We start from the raw sequence: 13,200 nt of genomic DNA on the forward strand, positions 1-13,200 counted from the left end.
TGTGTGTGTGTGTTCATCTCAGCTGTACCATGGTGACTGGTTTGGAGGCAAAGCAGTTGGGTTGGTCATTGTAGACATTTTTGGATTAAAGGCACACGTCTACGTTACTCATGTAAGTCCGATCTGGCTTTAATAGGTCTCGAGGTGTGTTCTTCATGTTCACTTGGGTTTATTTATGAGCAACTGGAGACGACGCACCTTCAGTAATGATACTGCTTTCCTCTCAGTTACATGCAGAGTACTCCAGAGCTCAAGATGAATACCTGACCCACAGAATAGTGCAGTCATGGGAACTACTGCAGTTTGTGCGGTAAGAACAAGTGTGTTTTCTAAGTGTGCTGTAGAGAAAGGAGGTCACATGCTTTTGGTAAACTCATACCGTATGGCCTCTTTAGCCACACGTCCTGCGGAGCAGATCTGGTGGTTCTGGGAGGGGATCTGAACATGCACCCTCAGGACCTGGGAAACCGACTCCTCAGATCCCACACTGGGCTCAGAGACTGCTACACTGAAACAGACACGTTTGATGTGAGCACACTTCCTTTTACATGTTTATCCAGTTTGTGTGTTCAGTTTTGATTGGAATCGTCACTGTGTGTTGCTCTCTGCAGGGCTGTGAAGATGGTCACACGCTAATAGCAGACAATCACTTCACAAAGAAGCAAGATCTTGTTCCTTTCGAGACGGGCATCAGGATTGACTATATTCTCATGAAGGTAAAATAATCTCGAAAGAAATTCAAATATATAGACTACATTCAAAAGTTTGGGGTCAGTGCGTTTTTTATTTTTTAAGAAATTAATACTTTTATTCAGCAAGGATGCATTAAAGTGATCAAAAGTGGCAGTAAAGATGTTTATAATGTTATGAAAGATTTCTATTTCAAATAATTGCTCTTCTTTTGAACCCTCTATTCATCAAAGAATCCTGAAATAAAATGTATTACAGTTTTCACAAAAATATGAAGCAGCTGAACTGTTTTCAACATTGATAATAATATGAATATGTTTCTTGAGCAGCAAATCAGCATATCAGAATGATTTCTGAAGGATCACGTGACACTGAAGACTGGAGTAATGATACTGAAAATTCAGCTTTGCATCATAAGAATAAATTACATTATAAAACGGAGAATATATAACCGTTTTATAAAAGCAATAAGCCCCGTGAAGCCGTGGTTTACAGTGAATTTATAACAGCGCCCCTTAGCTGTTCTAAATTCACTGTAAACCACGGCTTCTTGGGGCTTATTGCTTTATTTTATAATATATTACAACAGAGAACAATTATAATAATATTTCACAATATTACTGTTTTTACAGTATTTTTGAAGAGACGACTTTCAAAAACATTTATAAATCTTACCAACCACAAACTTTTAAAGTTTTCACGCTGCTCTTTTCCATATGACATACTCAACATTAGTGTTTGTGTTTCTTCTTTTTCTTGTGCAGGGCTCTCAGAGAGTGAGCATGAAGTGTGAGACTCTTTCCACCACCAAGGGTCCAGTGGCTGATAAACCCTTTCCTTATTCTGACCATGAGGCTCTGACTGCTGAACTGTCCCTGCTGCGCTCAGAGGACAGCAGACAGCATGGATCGAGTGACGGTGAGGATAACCAAGGAAACCCTGCTGCAATGCAGTACATATGCACATGCTATTGGATGTTAAAAGCAAACTGTAGGTTGAATTCATTTTTACTCTGCATCACCTTATATTCCTCCAGCACTGGCTGTATCAGAGCAGATGGACGTGGTGGCAGAGGCGCGTGCAGTGGTGAAGGAAGGTCTGTGTCAGACAGAGGCCCTGCGGGACAAAGCCATGCATCTGATGTTCGGCGGGCTGCTGTCACTGCTGCTGCCGCTGGCTTTGGCCTTCCTGCCCTGCTTCTGCTCCTTCAGCACGCTGGGGCTTCTGGGAGCTGTGTGCATGAGCCTGCTCCTCTCTGGAGCTCTGCTCTACCTGCTCTTCACCGCACACATCAAAGTCCTGAAAGAGACTGAAGACCAGATGATGCTGACCTCTAATGACCTCCAGACTAAGCTGACAGGATGTCGGCTCTCTGCATCCCCATCCTCAGATGGCTCTCCGGATCTCCAGCCGCTGAGTCCTTTTAAACAGGAGGAATAAGGTTGACCCGTAAGAGCTGGTCCTGGATCAGGTTTCTGTACCTCAGTGTTACATAATAGCTGTTAGGATATAACTTGAAGAGCTGACCCGAGATCAGTGCTCTGAGGCTATACCTACCTCAACTCAGTGAATAGACAGATTAATCATCACAGAGCTGCTGCTCTTTTCCATTTCAGCGAACTGAACATCTTCAACACTTGAATGGAAAGTCCTGTTTATTTGCTTGAGGGAAGTTATTTAATTCTGTGCTTGTCTATGTCTGTAAAGATACAGTGTGCTTACTGATATTTTAATGTAATTCAAAAGAGACTTAAGTCAGTTTTTTTAATGGTTGTTGTTGAAGTATTAGACCACATTTTAGGCAACTAATAAACACTGTCATTTCATCTTAATCATGAATAAATAAATCACTATTCTGAAGCATTTTCATATTTACTGTAGGGTGGCTTAATTCCCTCCCTTTCCACAAGGAAGCGCTCTTGCTCTTGTATGCAAGAGCATAAATGGTGAAAGGGTCAGTAGAAGTTCTGAAGTTCATCATAAATTTAAAAAATATATAATAATAATAAATAAATAAAAAGTTTAAGATCCATTCTTTATTGAATGGAATATTTACCATAGATGTAACATTTAAAAAAAAAAAAAAAAAGTTATGCTAAAAAACATATATTGCAGCCATTGTTATGAAATTAAATTTGTGTGATGAATTAATATCTGGTTTGTGGAACTGAAGAGTGAACAATAACAGTTTAGTTTCTGAATATAAGTAGTGTGTATCCTTTTAGCCGACATTTGTTTTCTGTGGTTAGCAAGCTATTTTTATTTTTAGCTTTCATTTTGTTCCAAAGAAATTCTAAACAGTCAGCAACAACAACTTTCATTTTCATAACATTTGAAGACTGTAATATGTCATAAATCCATGCATAATAATTATACAAAAATATTGTAATAGTTTTTTGTTTTGTTTTGTTTGTTTGTTTTTAATCTAATTTAGCATTTCATACTGCGGGACACATTGATATTTTATGCCAAGCCAAATAATGCTACATCAGACTTCAATAGCAATTAACACAAGTAAAGATTTTGGCTTCTAGTAGGTTTTTAGTTAAGTAGTTTGGGAAACCATTGCCATAACAATAATATTTAAAACAAAATAATGAACATCTTAACCCTTTTGTTATATAACAAGACAGTACAAGAAAAAAGTATTTCCGGGTGTGGTTGTAAAAGAAGGGCTAATTATAATATAGAGTTACAGCACTTTCTGTGTTTGATCATCACAGCAGACTGAGTCATGGACGGTGATGCACTGTTATACTTATACACTGAAGTGTGTAGAGTTATACTGTGTCGTTCTGGTAAGCAGGGGTTAAATTGTGATTTGTTATGTGGGGGGGCTCTATGGTATCGAGCTTATATATATATATATATGTGTGTGTGTGTGTGTGTGTGTATGTGTTTTGTTTTTTGCAAATATGATTTATTCTGAAGCAACATTCTCATCAGTTTTCTATCAGCTGTGACATATAAAACATATTTTTTTACCTTTATAGAGGGCATTTTCCCACTAATCTCATTAATACTTTCATTTTAGATTCTTACATTTGATCTATAAATTCAATTATAATAAAGTGATTATCTATACGTTACCAAATTAAATCATTTACACTGAAAAATACAACTGCATTAAATAATATTATGAGATTATTTTAAATATTTTTGAATATACAAACAAGAAATGATGGTGGAAATGATACTTTTCAACGAAATTAAGTTTATAGAACTATTAAACAGTCGTAATGGTGAAAACGTTGTGTGATGTTGCCTAACTAACTGCATTTTAAATATAAAAACTTTCCATTTTGAATGTTTACCTCAGGATGCGGAGTTTCTTAGTGTTGCATGTTTTGATTTCTCCTGGAGAGGCTGCGTGAGCCTCGCCTCAGCAGCGCAACCTTATTCCGTCAATAGATGCATTATCGGGGCTCAGCCACTGGAGCATGTGAACATGACACTATCCAATAACAGCATATCACACTTTCATGACGGCCTATAACAAACACGTTTCTATAGATAGGCAGAAATAGTTGAACCACAATTCTTTAACTCACAGACAACTATCACACAAATGCTGCAAGCAGACATGCAACTCATAATAGGCTACTGCTTTAATCAAGGGTATGTAAATTTGGAACATTATAATCAATGTAATTTCAGTTATCTGGAACGGCTCTTTTGTGAGGGAATGCAACGTTTCTCTTTGGAACGGCTCTTTTGCGAGGGAATGCAACGTTTCTCTTTGGAACGCAAGAATTCTGCGAGAGAACACAAAAGTTTTCCTCCCAAAACTTGAACCCAAGGTTTCAGGGGAACACAAAGGTTTGCTAACTATATTCTACTATAGAAAGAAACTTTTCAATCTTTAATACATTTCAGTCAAATATTTTCAATCATATGTACCAAACAAAAACAAAACACATTTTTTATGACCCTACTTATAATTCAAAGATAGATAGATAGATAGATAGATGCCCGTGAACAACAACTGCTCTATTAAACCGGGTTGCTAGGAAACGCCAGGTAATTGACAGGTTTAAATGTGAATGTGCGCCTTTGATTGGTCCGCAGCGCGACACATCGAGTGGGCGCGACCTTAGGTGTGGTTCCCCACTGAAGCGCACAAACTCTCTACATCAGCAGCCGCGCGGGACACTCGTGTTGTCGAAGCACGGCCCGTCGGGTTTGGCAGAACCACCGAGAGCAGCGATGACTGTCGAACCGATTCGCTCGACTCTGAGCACCGTCTCGACGGAGGACACCTCTCTGGTGCTGCCGTCCGACAAAAAACAGCAGACGGGGCAGCAGCGCGTCCTGGAGCAGGTGAAGTCCATTAAGAGAAGCAAGTCGAAGATGGTCAAGAATGACTCAATCCCGTCGCCAACATGTAAGTGCGCTGTTTATATGCACACATGCGTTAGCTATAATGCCAGAAAGACGGCTGAAATAAATCTTACAACTTAAAAAAAAAAAAAAAAAAAAAACTTGCTTGTTTGGCAGTATCTGAAAACATTTTGTTCATTAGCAAGTTGAAGCCGGTCTTTATAGCAAAGCTGCATTCATTTTTTTTGTAATCAATATAAATATTATAAAGAGTTTTTGACAGGGAACTAGAACTAGAAGCCTACATAGACTGCATTGTTGGGGCTGACATACTCACATTTTGTCCCAAAATGCTGCATGCATCCTAAATACAGTATAAGTATGTTGCAGTGAAATGTTTAATTTTACAATTAAGAATGTTTCCAGTGAAGTCAATAAATTCCTGGTCACTGTTTCATAACTAATTACTGTAAAGATAATCATACATTGTGGGATATAGTTTAGTTGTGTTTTGAAATCATCATGATTTATTAATGTTCCGTTTGGCTGGAAGCAAGTATAAGCGTACTGTAACTTGCATAGCAATTGTACTGTGTAGTGAATAACTAATAATATCAGTTTTTAATAAACAATTGGGACTCGTCTAGTTATTATTTATTAAACATTGTTAATTGTTTATCCCTTTGGGCATGCAACACTATTTATTTATTTATCTCTAGTGAACTTTTAGTATGAGTTGTAAACACTCAGCATCAAATACACAAAGGTCAACAATATTGAATTTTCCAAAAACATAATTATTGATTAAAATAACTTGGATCACAAAGTAAGTACACATGACAGCGAAAACTGCAACAGAACAAACTTTCGCTTGTGAAAAAGAAGTACGCTTTAGCATACTTAAAGAGTAATAATTATGGAAATTATGTACTTTAAAAGAATATACTTAAATGTGAACTGTTTTCCAACACTTAATTACATGTTATTTATTGAACAATTTAATGAAAATTTATTCTTAGAATAAATTAATCTTAAAAAGCTTTTAGACCCATTTAGGTATCTTTACATATAATTTCATAATACTTACTATTCTATTCATATACTATTCATCATACTTCTATTGTCTTTGAAATATGATTTAAGCGCACTGCTGAATGTACTGACAAGCGTTTATGATCAACTAGAATATGCTTTAATGCCATTCTATTTAAAATGATGTCGTATGTTTATATATATATTTAATCACACATTTGTAATGATGAAGTTGCATTTACTTCATTTAAATATATCAACTTTAAATGCAATGTGTAATAACACAAATAATTCAGTACTTTGCATGTGCTGTAGTATGTTAGTCAAGGGATCAAAATGTGTGTACTTCTTTAAAGCATGACAAAATATTATTAAAACATTTCAAATGTGCTTCAAAGTAAATCTTGTATTTTTTGCATTTAAACGCTTCTTTTTCACAAGGGTTCACACATTTAAAAAAAAATGCAACCACGTCATTTATTCATGCCACCGTGCGTGCTGGGAATCTAAGCACCAGCGTAGCACTCTGTGGCCATCACACTATTACATATCATCTATAAATATACAAGCGATGACTGTAACACAGACACTTGTGATTATTGTGTCTGTGAGGTCGCAGTATACAGACTCAATTGTAAAAAATCATAGAACTGCTACTGTAAAACTGGAATGTACTGTACTAGCTCCACATCATTTTGTGAGCTTATGCTGCCCAAAATGCTGTCTTGGTAGGCCACTCACTATAAGCTTTGAGACACAGACGCAATATTGGGATCCAGCCAGTGTTTAGAAGTGACCTGCTGTCTAGTTCAGAAGTTTGCTGATTTGCATTTAATTGAATTGCATTTAATATCCCAGTGATTTTTGCTAAGAGAATGATAAGATTATAATGTGTCTTGTTCAACACAGTTGCAGATTGGATTTGATTATAATAACAGACTTATAATTCTTAACAAATCAATATTCCATGTGCAAGTATATATGAAGTTTAAAGATATTTCAGCCTGTCTGAATGTGGGTTGCTGATTAAAAAAACAAACAAAAAACATAAAAATGAATCTTTCTGCACCGAATGTTTGGATAAAATTGTGTTAATATTTAAAAGAAAATGTGCATTTTAATAGCATTTGAATATGTAGTTTCTCAATGAACATGTAGTCGTAAAACTGCATGTATAATTGTACAAGAATTAGAAAGTAATTTTTGTAGTTTAAAGTAGTTTTAGAGGATAGCATGACGCTCTGCTAACACTAATGATGTTAATGTAATGATGTTTGTTAATGCTATTATAAAGGGTTAGTACATATACGATAATTATTTATTAGTAATTATTTGTCTCTTTATAACATTTTTGAAAATTAAAGTTATATTGCATATAAGTGAGACATTTGGATAGTGCTGCATAATTGATCGAAATAAAACCAAAATCATGATATGGCTTAATGCGATTATTATAATAAATGTCTAGTGTTTCAAATTGAGTTTGTTAAAATAAGCGTTTGGTGTTTTAACGTTTTAAAATGAATAAATTAGGACAGCAATAGACATTAATATTGTAATTTTACATTTACAGTTAGCACTGTAAGATAAAATTAAATGATTCTATATTTTTTCTCAAATGCTTGATTTGTTTACTATAATAACATTTCTTATTTTATTGTTTTTTATTTAGTAATAATAATAATATTATTTATATTTATTATTATTATTATTATAGTCATATTTATATATACTTTCACATTTTCATCCCTACAAACAAACAAAGCCAAACTGGTGTACTAGACTGTGTACTAGACATTTACTAAAGGTGCCATGTTTAATTAGCTAGTGTAGACACTAGTGAATTATTATAATTATGTCATTTGTAACTTTGTTTGCATCTTCTGTAGCTCCGGCATCGGCGACAGAATACAGTGAGCCTAAATTCCAGTTCTCGCCTACAAATATGAACGGCACACTCTTCAAATTTAGCGGCTCCAACATGACAGCAAGCCACAGCAGAATGGTAAAGTCTCACACACTATGTGCTCAGCAGCATGATTTATATATATATATATATATATATATATTGTACTGCTGGACAACACTTATTTATGATTGCTTATTCTCTACATAACTTATATAAGTATTTTGATATTCAGCAAAGAAATGTACTTAACAAATTGACTCCATTTTAGAAGTACACAGTATTACTAAATTGGAATAAAATAATTTTGTTAGATGGATTTTTTCATAATTGATAAACTAATAAAGTTTTGTTGAATTTGATATAGGCAGACATTGACGCTTAATTTTTTTTTCCCCCAATGAATGTGCTCCTGATTTGAAAAATGTAGGAGTGCATTAAAAATCTTTAGGGACGCAATGAAAATTTAATCAAATAATGTGTTTTTCTTTAATGAATGGATTACAAGCAAGACATTTACAAGCAAGTTTATTAATAACATTAGGCTGTTTCATGGTTCCCGTTTTTCCATCCCCATTTTCAAGCCAAATTTTTTCTAGTTATTGTTGAGTGAATCTCACAAAATCATTTCCAGGTCACATTTACCCTTAACGACTAAATATATAGACTATATATTATTTATCATTTAAATTAGTCACACACACACACACACACACTATTCTCATTATCCTGTTGTGAAATAACATGTATATTATTAGAATTTTAAGCTTTATTCATTAACAAAGTTCATTTGTTAATTTGTCATGTGTTTGGACCAATCTATTACACTAATAACAATCGAAAAGAGAATCAGAAGAATGTCTGAAGAATTACAGACAAATTAAAAAGTAAAATCCAGATATATTACAGTAAAGAGAATGCTATTTTTTGCATTACAGTATTTTATTCATGCATAATGTATATTTTTGGTTTTCATTTTAGTTTATAATTTGACTGGCATTATTATGATATTAATTTTTTAGCACTGCATTTCCTTTTCACTAGATATTTAAGGCACAGCGTTTGTGAATTAGCACACTCAGAACTCAGCAGTCTGCTGTATTGTGATTTGAAACAGTTTATTAAAACAAGCTGGTGGCTGTTGTGAAGAAAAAGGCTGGTGGAACACTTTTGCTCATTTTTTTTCCCCTGTGTGTGTTTATTCTTAAACCAAGAGTATTTTGTTTATGCAAAAACATTAAAGCGTAATACCTAAGAATGAGCTCTGTCACTCGGTGTTTGGCATTTGTTCTGTAGACGTTGCTCAAGAAATGAGGGGGTTTTATTATGCTTCATTGAATGACAGCTTCTAAAAAGATATAATATGTTTATTATTGCAAGATACTAGATAAAATCTGCTACAGGGTCATTTATTATGAGATTATAGTAGAGATCGACCGATATATCGATTTACCGATATTTTTCCCGATATGTAAGCATTTTACCATAATCGGATATCGAACGGATATCGGATTCACCGATAAACGCCTATTATTCTATATTTTTATTTTTAATATTTTTAATATTTTTCTTATTGTTAATATTAGTGTTGTTGCTGTTGATGCTTTTTATAAATAAAATGTTTTAAATGTTTTAAATATCGGTTCTGCATATCGGCGATCGGGCACATAAACATGCAAATAATTGGTATTGGTATCGGTTATAAAAAAAAATCAGTATCGGTAGATCACTAGATTATAGCATTTTGTAGTTTAACTTTGATCAGACCGGCTTTTGTTTTTTTTTTCCCAGATAAGTGCGTCAAGAATGGTGTCAGATTTTATGAATAAATTTGAATTGAAACATGAAAGTATAAGAAGGTTTTGTGTTTCAAAGCATCACAGTGTAGTTGCTGTGAAATGGTTTTGTGCATTTATGATAAATGTGTCAATACTTATTAACTTTAACAGTAGCACTGTCAATGTCAAATAAATGGGGTAAGCCATTCACATTCTTAATTACAAGTAAAATATACACATCAGGGTTATTATAGTTTACATAGAAATTAAACCATAAAACAAGCAAGTTTGTTAATTTGAAACAAAACTTTAACTGAAATAAAATACAAAAAAAAACCACCCGACATTTTATTTCAGCTAGTTGCCAAGGCTTGCTATACTAAAATAACTAAAATAAAAATGAATGAAAATTATATTGACATATAAAAAAAAAGCTAATACAAATGACAAAAACACAAAACAAAATTACCAAAACTTTAACTAAAATTATAATGAAAACAGAAAATATAAGAGTAAAAACTAATTAAAGTAACTAATAGTATCTAGGTGATACTAAAAAACCCAGGTACACCACATTCATTTTTGCATGTTTGGATAGACATTAAAATGTAAAAATGGCATGTGAAATATAAGCCTTTTCAAAATTGTATTTGCATTCATGATATTGTTGACAATAATGTACATTAATGTAGACAGATAAATTGTGGATGAACATAAATTTACAATCTCTCTCTCTCTCTCATTTTTTTTCCCTTTTCTCCTTCTTGAAAATTTTCGTCACTCTTTAAGCTTTGCCTTTCATTTGCAGTAGATATGTAAAGCACACCATTTGTGAATTAGCAGCACTCACACTCAGAACTCAGCAGTCTTCTGAATTATGATTTGAAGCAGTTTATTAAAATAAGAAGGCTGTTGGAACAGTTTGGTTCATTTTGTTCAGAATCAGAATCAGAATCAGAATCAGAAGAGCTTTGTTACCAAGTATGTTTACACACACAAGGAATTTGACTTGACGACAGGAGCTTCCAGTGTAGAAGAAAGTACAAACATAGTGCAGACATACATGACACAGTTCCCTGTGTGTTCATATTTTTAAACCAAAAGTATTTTTAATCAAACTGATTGCCTTCTAGCAATGTACTCACTTGCACTTTATGCGAGTCCTTTCCTGTGCCTCGGATTTTCTTTCTTTTTCTGCATCTTGATCATTTTTGTAACTGAACCTCAAGAGCTCTGTGCCCCGCTGGATCAGAGTGAAGGAGTTACTGCACCACTGTGCAAGACACAGTTATTCACTTATTATTCACTATCCCTGAGAAACAGCATCTGCTTATTAAACAATGAGAAGTGGCTTTAAGTCAGTAGTTCTTGTAGTTTAATATCAGTGTTAGTATTAACATAATGTAGGTAAACTGACTTTGTTTAACATTGAATTATAGCTGTTTTCTAAATATCTCTTGAATTTAGATGGGTTCTCAGCAACCAATCATTTACAGTACATATTGTAACCAGTACAGACCATGTTGATCCTTGTTGCAAGCCAACCCATATTTAATGTAGTTCATTTTATTTTATTTATTCATTTTTTTTTCAGGATTTGGGTATGTCACACAACCTGTCCATGTTGGTTTCTATCTGGCTGCTTCTAGCAATTGGCAGATTAACCAAATTACTGTAGTGCTCAACTGAATGCACAACATTTAACGTCAACAAATATTTTCTCCTCCCTTTTTCTTTTTTGCCCCGCTCTGCATGGCTGTGGCAAAGGAATATGCTGAGTTAAATGTTTAAGCTCTATCATTACCATTACCGCAGAAAATTATTTTGATTGGCACTCAGTTTGTAAAATCAAAAGGGAAAGAAAAGCAGACAAAATGCAGTTAACAGCACAATAGAATAGATAATGCAACTAGAGTTTAGAATAATGTAACTGTCAAATTGTTTTGATAGTACAGCTCATAATGCATTGTAGATGTTATCCTAGAGAATTGGTAAAATCGCTTACCAATGAAGATTTTACATGGAGCAAACTACACCCAAAGTAATAAGATAGGAAATGCATAAAAAACTTATTTTGTTATTAATGGTATAATACTAAAATTTTATTTTTTTTTCTGTTATGGAATAAAAATATAAGAAAGGTAATTGCAACCTTTTATCTCACAATTTGGGCTTTTTTTCTTGCAATTGCACATTTACATCTCATGATTGATAATTCACAATTGCTAGATATAAAGTCACAATTCTGAGAAAAGAAACTGACCTGTGAGATAAAAACTCTAAATTCTGAAAAAAAAGTCAGAATTCTAAGTTTATAACTCGCAGTTGCGAGATACAAAGTCGCAATTCTGAGGGAAAATGTCTGAATTGCAATAAATAACGTCACAATTCTGAGAAAAAAACGGAATTGTGAGATATGTGATCGCAATTCTGAAAAAAAAGTCTGAATTGTGAGATATGAGGTCGCAATTCTGAAAAAAAAGTCTGAATTGTGAGATATGAGGTCGCAATTCTGAAAAAAAAGTCTGAATTGTGAGATATGTGGTCGCAATTCTGAAAAAAAAAGTCTGAATTGTGAGATATGAGGTCGCAATTCTGAAGAAGAAAAAAAAAAGTCTGAATTGTGAGATATGTGGTCGCAATTCTGAAAAAAAAAGTCTGAATTGTGAGATATGAGGTCGCAATTCTGAAGAAGAAAAAAAAAAGTCTGAATTGTGAGATATGTGGTCGCAATTCTGAAAAAAAAAGTCTGAATTGTGAGATATGAGGTCGCAATTCTGAGAAAAAAAGTATGAATTTCAAGATACAAACAATTCTGAGAAAAAAGTCTGAATTGTGAGATAAACTTGAAATTGTGAGATAGTCAAAATGAACTTTTTTTGTATTTTTATTTTGTGGCAGAAATATGCTTCCATAAAAATTTGTGTAGAAACTAAGGGGCAATTCATAATTATTTTCTGATTTAGCTGAAGTTGTATGCATATTAGGGATATGCCGGTATCAAATTTTCATGTTGCGATTAATCGCTAATGCTTTTATCACGGTATACGGTATTATCACGATATTGAAATTTAGTTTTAAAAAAGTGCTGTCAATACAGTATAACAGGTTTAATAACTTTTTTTCTTATAACAAAAATAACTGAACATTTAAATGCAATGAAGTAATACATAAAAAATGTATAAAGTTAAAAGTTTTACACAGATTAAAGTGCAAAAGAACTATAAAGACCAATAGGTATCACTTTACAATAAGACCTCATTAGTTAACCTTAGTTAATGCATTAACATTCACAATGAGCAATAGCTACATTTGCTACAGAAGTTATTAATCTTTGTTTAAAAAATACAAGTCTTAGTTCATGTTAGCTCATTAAATAACACAGTTGCAACTTTCGATTTTAACAACGTGTTATTAAATATTGGAATACCTAAGATTAATGAATGTTCAGAAGAATTTTTCATTGGCAGTTTA

General features: G+C 33.5%; 2 protein-coding genes across 8 annotated transcripts in view; both read left to right on the forward strand.

Annotated features, from left to right (window-relative positions):
* LOC107673059 (sphingomyelin phosphodiesterase 2-like) overlaps nt 1-2,510 on the forward strand; it is a 13,267-nt gene extending 10,757 nt beyond the window's left edge. For 5 of the 6 annotated variants that reach the window (XM_016466538.1, XM_016466529.1, XM_016466497.1 and 2 more), the window contains 6 exons: nt 23-112; nt 228-310; nt 396-528; nt 612-716; nt 1,455-1,608; nt 1,727-2,510. In XM_016466538.1, the coding sequence (XP_016322024.1) occupies nt 23-112; nt 228-310; nt 396-528; nt 612-716; nt 1,455-1,608; nt 1,727-2,130 (969 nt within the window). In that variant the 3' untranslated portion in view covers nt 2,131-2,510. The remainder of the gene's footprint in view (nt 1-22; nt 113-227; nt 311-395; nt 529-611; nt 717-1,454; nt 1,609-1,726) is intronic. The other variant, XM_016466520.1, reaches the window with a different exon arrangement.
* Nucleotides 2,511-4,820: 2,310 nt separating this feature from the next.
* LOC107673044 (plakophilin-1-like) overlaps nt 4,821-13,200 on the forward strand; it is a 24,802-nt gene continuing 16,422 nt past the window's right edge. For both annotated transcript variants that reach the window (XM_016466481.1, XM_016466489.1), the window contains exons 1-2: nt 4,821-5,074; nt 7,932-8,047. In XM_016466481.1, coding sequence (XP_016321967.1) covers nt 4,897-5,074; nt 7,932-8,047 — 294 coding nt within the window. In that variant the 5' untranslated portion in view covers nt 4,821-4,896. The remainder of the gene's footprint in view (nt 5,075-7,931; nt 8,048-13,200) is intronic.

The sequence above is a fragment of the Sinocyclocheilus anshuiensis genome, unplaced genomic scaffold (genome assembly GCF_001515605.1).
Source record: "Sinocyclocheilus anshuiensis isolate Anshui unplaced genomic scaffold, SAMN03320099.WGS_v1.1 scaffold453, whole genome shotgun sequence".
In the NCBI taxonomy this organism is placed as follows: Eukaryota; Metazoa; Chordata; class Actinopteri; order Cypriniformes; family Cyprinidae; genus Sinocyclocheilus; species Sinocyclocheilus anshuiensis.